Below are 7,533 nucleotides of genomic sequence, written 5' to 3'. Positions count from 1 at the left end.
AAGAAGGCATTTCTCTGGTGGAATATTATATCTGGAGAATACGGCTACTTTGTCGCAGACTACAGCTTAATTATCTGCACATCGCATATTTTTTGGGCTTACGGTATGTGTTTTGTTTATGGTTCAGCAATATCCAACTTAAAATGTTTATTGTGTATTCAATTAAGAAAAATATAACATATATTTATCTGTTAATCTAGTCAACATGTTCAGTATTGCCAATTGTAGTGTCAGAATGTGTCATTTCAATAACACGTGACTTAATAGTGTGGTTTAGTATTATGTTGCCACGAAGACATTGCACCACATGACTTTATCCACTAGACGTGGAGTAACTGTTTCAAATTACAGTCTGCTTGAATGACGATATATCCTGTAATGTGAGATGGCTATGAATTGTTGAACTAGACTTGTGCATTGATTACTTGTTTCTCGTGTTATTGTTGTATTAGGTCCAGACTATATCGTTCAAGTGTGACGCACGTGATTCTCTAGTCCGGTTATTTTGGCACAACACCAAACAAACCAGAACTCCAAGATTTTTCTTTTTTCTTATCTTCCATCGTTAATATTCATAATTATAATATACATTCGTGATGGTAAATTGACGAACTACAACTCTAAAGTATTTTCGGAGCAAGTTTGATTGTAAATTGCAGTAAAATAATATTGTGTTAAAATGTTTGGTGGTAGCGGCGGCGGTGCGCGTGGTGGGCGTCGCAGCCGCCGCTGCCTCGGCTCTCTCAGCCTAGTGTGTTGACGTGGGTGAGTGAGACACCATGAAGCTCTTAATTCTCTTCCCGTGTCTGTTCTTGCTTATAACATCGTTTGGTCCCACCTCTGGTATGTACCAGTCTTTTACCTCCACATTATCTTAATGTTTTGCGTGTGTATGTTGCTGGTTGTTTGTGAAATTGTCTCGTCATTCGTCAAGGTCGAGTTTGTGATCAGCTGTTTATGGCGGTTTTGTAAGGGAAATTCATATTTATCGCTAGTTTTAAAGTTTAGATAGAAACGACCCGTCTACAAAAGTAAAGTTTGTACTGGATGAAGCATACGCTTGTAAGGATTATATTAACAATGCTTTTTATTTCAATGTAACTCGAGGGAAATAGGAAAAATTTTCATTGTTGCTGTGATGAGCTTTACCTAACTAACCTCTTCTAGGGCGGTTCCCTGTTCATTCATGGAACATGAATGAACACGGAACCGCCCTAGAAGAGGCCCTTTTAGGAATCTATTTTTAAATAAAACCATGCCATCTGTACCCCGGCACATTATTTCTTGCATCAGCCTGAAATTGCACGACTCGCTTACCATGCGTTATAAACCCCACCCATACAATAGTTTGTAGGTATTTTTTAATATGTTTTTATTTTAAAACAATTCAGTACAGCATATAATGTACTTATCAGTTTGTAGGTATTAGTTATTTTTTAATATACAGCACGTCAGGCTTGTATTAACGCTCCATACGTCAGTGAACGTAGATTCTAAAAGCGCGTTAATCCCACATCTATCGCTGGCGAAATGAGGTTAATCGTAAAATACCAACCAGTTTATGGATCTTTATTGCCGAGACGTCTCTCCTGCATAACAGGCTTCAGGCGACAACGACACTAGAAACTAGTAGTTTAGACGTGATCAGTCACCTTTTTGACAGTTGTCAGTTCCTCGAATACACTTTAGCTGATAGGGGGGGGGGGAAACCTTTTGGAAAATGCTCTCCAGAGCAAACTAATTAATAATTCATAAAGCCTAAAATTACATCAGAGTTCTTCAGGGAGTTAATAGGAGTCGGGAAACATACTGTACTCTTATTGGAACATAAGAAAGGAGGAGCACTGCAACTGGCCCACGCGAGGCAAGTCGAAATCGCCTACCGGCTTATACCACTGACCCAACGTAGTCAGGTCCAGGTCACATACACCCACACCCACTCGTATTTATCTAGCCTATTTTTTTTTTTAAACTGCAGTTTTAGCTTCTGTGACTATACGCGGGAATTTGTTCCACTCGTGCCTGGGGATTTTTTAGGTTTCAATTCGTCTTTATCTGAGGACCATGTCACAAGTTACCCCAATCGTACATAGTTTATTATAGTCCTGTTCTACATAGTTTATTTCTGTAATTTCACTAGCATCTTCCAGAGTAAAAACTGAGGAAGTAACATGAATTTCACACGTTTCGTAATCACTCGGTGATCTGACGCGAGTTACTTTTAAGTAGACCTATCTTTTCCCTAATCGTACTTCTGTATCCCTGAAAGAACTCTTTTGGGTTATCTTCGAATCCCTTGCGACTTTAGCCTCATAACCCCCCTTTTGCTTTTCCTTTTTTTTTCTCTTTAAATACATTGACTTAACTGCCCATCTCCACTTTTGATACGCCTATATATGCCTCTGTTGACCAGTAAGATGTTTTAATCTATTGTTCATCCATTTGGGTCCGGGTTTAGTGCTTCCCCCTTGATAATAATAATATAATAATCATCCATTTGGGATTACTTTTGTTAATCTAATTTTCCAGCTCGGAGCAAAAATTGTAACAGCACGCTTCTAAAATATTCACAAATCTCCCATAATTTTTAACGCATTTACTTGGCGTCTACAGCTGATTTTATGCAGGGCATATTCTCGGGCCAGTGTGCACAAGAAAGCTTGGAGTTCGAATTTCCTAGCATGGGCAGTAGGCCTGCTTCACTGTCGTACTGTAACTTGACTTCAGATGCTATCACTGACTTCTAACACTATCCCACAACAATGGTTGTGCTGCATGTACTAAATTTCTAAAATGATTGTAGTAGGCACACTCGCATAAACGGTGAATGTGCAGATAACTTTAGTCTGGTGTCTGCTGGATCTGCACGTGTTGGAACGTTCAACCCTCCCACCTAGGGAAGCCCTGCGCTCTCGTCTAGTCTTCAAGTACGAAGGTCGAGGGTACAACGTGGACTAGCGCTAGACGACCTTGTCGAACTTGTACTCGGTAACCCGGTCCTGTTGCCAAAGGTTACACTACTATGCTTGTTTATTTGGCTTAATAATTTAGCAATATTTCGCGTTTATTTATATACGTGTGTGTACGTGTGTGTACGTGTGTGTACGTGTGTACGTGTGTGTACGTGTACGTGTGTACGTGTGTGTACGTGTGTACGTGTGTGTGTACGTGTGTGTACGTACGTGTACGTACGTGTGTACACGTGTACACGTGTGTGTACACGTGTGTACACGTGTGTACGTGTGTGTACACGTACTCGCCTATTTTTGGTTGCAGGGGTCGATTAATAGCTCCTGGCCCTGTGTGTGTTTAATATGACTGTTGGGAAAGTGATTGTGATTTGTTTACTGGGGGAAAACGTGCAGCCTTGCTTCGTGGGTGTTTTTTTTATTATTATTATTGTTACTTGGTTGGCAATACTGACATTTAGGTTTAGCTATACAGTTGGCCTTCAGTTGATTAAATTGTTTATACATTTAAAGTACTATAATTTTAATGCGTATTCTGAAACTTAAAAAACGGTATGCATTCCTCCAGTAGAGTAACAAGATGCAACGGGCAGAACCTCCCCGAGCAACCACGGTGGCAGCGGCGCTGTCCACCACCCGCTGGTCTCTACCTGCAACCTGGTCCTCCACACCTCGCAGGAAGGACTACCATATGCCAGAGAAATCTCAGTCATCTTCACTCCTTTCGCTTGCTATAAAGCAGAATTGGTGGTGCACTAGCTGCCGCAGACCCAGGGAGGAATGTGACTGTCTCTGCGTTATATCTTAAGCTGTAATCCTGGCGTTTTGGGGACCAATGAAGGCTCCCACAAACCTCTGCTGTACTTTAGACTGGCAAGATTTGGGATGAGGTTCCCAAAGTGTACAAAGTGTAATGACACGGCCCTTGGGATGAATTCATATAGGTGGTCAGACTAGCTTCACCAGGGACGATTTATCACATGACTGGCGATATTTTCATCGTTGATGCTCTTTTCCTTGGTTGTGACTTAGAATATTAGAGGTTGATTGCAGGAGTAGACCTAGTTCTGTACTAGGTAGTTTAAATACAAAATAACTGCATTTAGGTATTTTGTATTCTTGTAAATAGGCTTTTTAAATTATAAACTAATGTAAAAGGTCGTGTGTATTTGAGGCTATATTTTTGTAATTGATTTAACGCTATTAGAGGCTAATAAGATTACGTATTACACTGCGAGCCTTGTTTAAAATGTAAAGTTAGGTGCTGGGCATACACCGGTGCCTTAAGTATTGAAAATTTGTTAATGTAGTGTCTCGTGTTAGCTTATCAGTGTTTGCAGTGTCAACATATTTAATTGACGAGACTGTAAACATTTCATTGTATATTTTAAGGACTTTTGTATTTGAGAACTTACTTAGTTTTTAAGAAGTTTATTCGAAATGTCTATACTGTATACATCTTGTGCATTATCACTCACGCATTTCAGCCATTTCATGTTCAGCCATTCAAACGTCCATAGATAATATTGCTCAATTTAGAATACTATATTTTTTATAAATGAATTAAATAGATTTAGACAATTTGACTATTTTTAACCTATTTCATGTGATTAAGGGAACTGTGGTTTAGCCACAGGATTAAATTCCTCGAGGGTGCATTCTGTTGTAGCTTTAATAGTAAGACTTGTATTACATGGGCACTGGATTTCCCATTGACTATAAGGTGATTCACATACAGTAGGTATCTTAATAGCTCACTTTACTTTTATGCATATAAACAACTTTTTAACATGTCAAGCAAGTGCCTTACTCTAGCACAAACCTACGGCCTCGTATATGGCTCATAACATTTAAAATGTAATATCTAAATTTAAGATTAAATAAAAGGCAATTTGTCTAAGTGCTATGATAGTATGGTGCTGTTACCAATTTATTAAATTGTGAAGGTTGTATATCTAGTGATAAGTCTGCATTTTAAAGTGTAGTTCTTATATAAACAGAAGAGTAACAATATATTGTACAGAATGTGCTTTAATATTAAAGAGGATTAAAATAAATTTGGTTTCCCTTATACATAAAAAGCTTGTACATGGTTACCCCAAAAACTTTTTCCTAATTTGCCAATTTAGGAATTAGCCCAGATATGCGGGTTAGTGTAGGAAAAAAAAAAACTTGCAAAGACTGACATTTTATTCAGCAAAATTGAAAATCATTGCTCTGATACAAAAGGTACAACGCACTAAATTAAACTAATGGAAAGAGGTTGAGCAAAGCAAGTGATCAGATCGTTTAAGTAGGGAAGTCGTCTGGTAGCAGTCATGTAGATGGGGCAGTGTTCTAACCTGGCAGTAGCGGCGCAAAGAGGGAGCTTGTTGGGGTAGGGTGCTTAAATCCTCCAGAAATTCAGCCCCCCCCCCCTCATAAAAAGTAATTGCTGCTTGTCTCCTAGCCGCCTCCCTGCCAAAGAGATAACCCCCCCTTCCGAAGCTATCCCTTGTCTACATAGACATTCTGGCGCCGCCCCTGTGTAGTGAAGAGTGTTAGTTTTAAAGCCGTGATCGGTGATGTAGGCACAGTTACCGCCTCGGCTCGTGTGGCCTTTTGGTGTTTTGGCTTTAGCAACCTCGCTAAGGTAGTTTCTGCTGCATATGCACTTGATTGCTTGGTTAATAGTTTTAAGCCTATCGGCTACACTAGGGTCATTTTGAGGCTGAAAGTAACCTGTTCACCACCAAACAAGAATAATTCCTATAATAGATTAAAGCAAACTGCCTGATAAGTTTCTTCTCCCATCCCATGTTTATCTTCAAATCGCTTGTTCTCTCTAGGCTGGAATACTGCTGTACACTAACTGCCCCTATCAAGGCAGGCGAAATTGCTGACCTGGACAGTGTACACAGAACTTTGGTATAAACCTTGGTAATAAATACCGACAAGTTGGTTTAGAAAGACACGTAAGCAAACACTATAACATATTTATTAGAAAACGTTTCGGTCCTGGGACCTTGATCACTTCAGAAGTGATCAAGGTCCCAGGACCGAAACGTTTTCTAATAAATGTCTTTCTAAACCACACACAACTTTCACGGCACACGCAAATACGATAAAGCACCTAAATTACTGGGGACGGTTGAAATCCCTTTATTTGTATTCCCTGGAACGCAGGCGAAAAAGAGGCATGATAATACACACGTGGAAAAATCCTAGAGGGATTAGTAATAAACTTTCACACAAAAATCACTCCCTCCCTACGAAAGACTTCGCAGGAGATGCAACGTTTCCCCCAATGAAAAGCAGGGGCGCCACGCGTACACCGAGACAATGCAGTAAGTGTCAGGGGCCCAAGACTGTTCAACTGCCTCCCAGCATATAAAAGGGGGATTACCAATAGACCCCTGGCTGTCTTCAAGAAGGCACCTAACAGGCACTTAAAATCAGTACCTGATCAGCCGGGCTGTGATTCTCACGTCGGTTTACGTGCGGCCAGCAGTAACAGCCTGGTTGATCAGATCCTGATCCATCACGAGGCCTGGTCTCGGACCGGGCCGTGGAGGCGTTGACCCCGGAAATCTCCCCAGGTATCCCCGCGGGTCTTATTGCAGTGTTTGTGGCATTATATATACCATTCATAGAACCTGAAGTTAATGATTAAGAAACATTTGCAACAGTCTGCTTCAAATACAGCTGGTGTAGTAGTGAAATGAAGATGAACTAATCATTCCATCAACCTTGGAGCTGACCTTTTCTCCAGGCTGAGGGACTGATCACCTCAAATACTTTCTCGAAGGTTGAATGCCTGATTAAATCATTTCACTACTGCACCTGCTGTGTCTATTTGAAGACGCCTACTGTGTAGGTGAAAAGTTCCAACAATCAAGATACATAATTGTTGCATACGTCCTAATCAACTTTGTCGGTATTTTATACCATTTTCAACAGAACCTGAAGTAAATAGTTTTCTGGTTATGTATTTTGATGCAGTCTTACCTCCTGACGTTAAGCACGGCTTGTTCAGTTTACTGTCATTCACATATTGGCTGCATCGATAATTTGTCCTTTTTGTATGGCCAGTCTTTCACTATGAATTATATATTATGGGGGTTTTAATATATGGGCCGCCAACAGCGACAGTCTGGTCGAGCAGGCAAGGCAATAATAAAAAAAAAACTGGCCTCAGGCCAGGCTGAGCCTAGTGAACCTCGAAACCAGCTAAAATTATAAAGGCTTGTATACAACTTACGGGTATTCCTTAAGGCTGTACTAGTTGCTTGGGGCTCTTGATCAAAGGAATTTGACCTGATATCCCCTTTGAATCAAACCTGATTTCCTCCGATTCTCCCAACTACTATATACCTTACGGGTTTAGTGCTTCCCTGTGACTTCTATACCGTATGGGTAACTTTTATTAAGGATAAGGCTCACTAGGAGCGTCCTCGTTCTAGTTGGGTTAGGCTCGTTGGTGCAGAAAATGTCTAAAAGTTCTCGTGCACATTATACGACATGCCAGTTATCTTGTGATAGTGCTAATTTTGTTAGCACAGTAAAGCAAAAATTCATAAAGGCT

The 7,533-nt window shown here is 40.4% G+C and overlaps 1 protein-coding gene across 2 annotated transcripts in view; it reads left to right on the top strand.

The window, feature by feature from the left end:
• The first annotated feature begins 705 nt into the window (after positions 1-705).
• The window catches only part of LOC128697701 (retinoid-inducible serine carboxypeptidase), a 119,640-nt gene continuing 112,812 nt past the window's right edge, over positions 706-7,533 (top strand). For both annotated transcript variants that reach the window (XM_070099756.1, XM_070099755.1), the window contains exon 1: positions 706-843. In XM_070099756.1, the coding sequence (XP_069955857.1) occupies positions 780-843 (64 nt within the window). In that variant the 5' untranslated portion in view covers positions 706-779. The remainder of the gene's footprint in view (positions 844-7,533) is intronic.

Source organism: Cherax quadricarinatus, chromosome 68, assembly GCF_038502225.1.
Source record: "Cherax quadricarinatus isolate ZL_2023a chromosome 68, ASM3850222v1, whole genome shotgun sequence".
Taxonomy (NCBI): domain Eukaryota; kingdom Metazoa; phylum Arthropoda; class Malacostraca; order Decapoda; family Parastacidae; genus Cherax; species Cherax quadricarinatus.
Note: the sequence above shows the minus strand (reverse complement) of the source record. Positions and strands in the feature narration are given on the sequence as shown.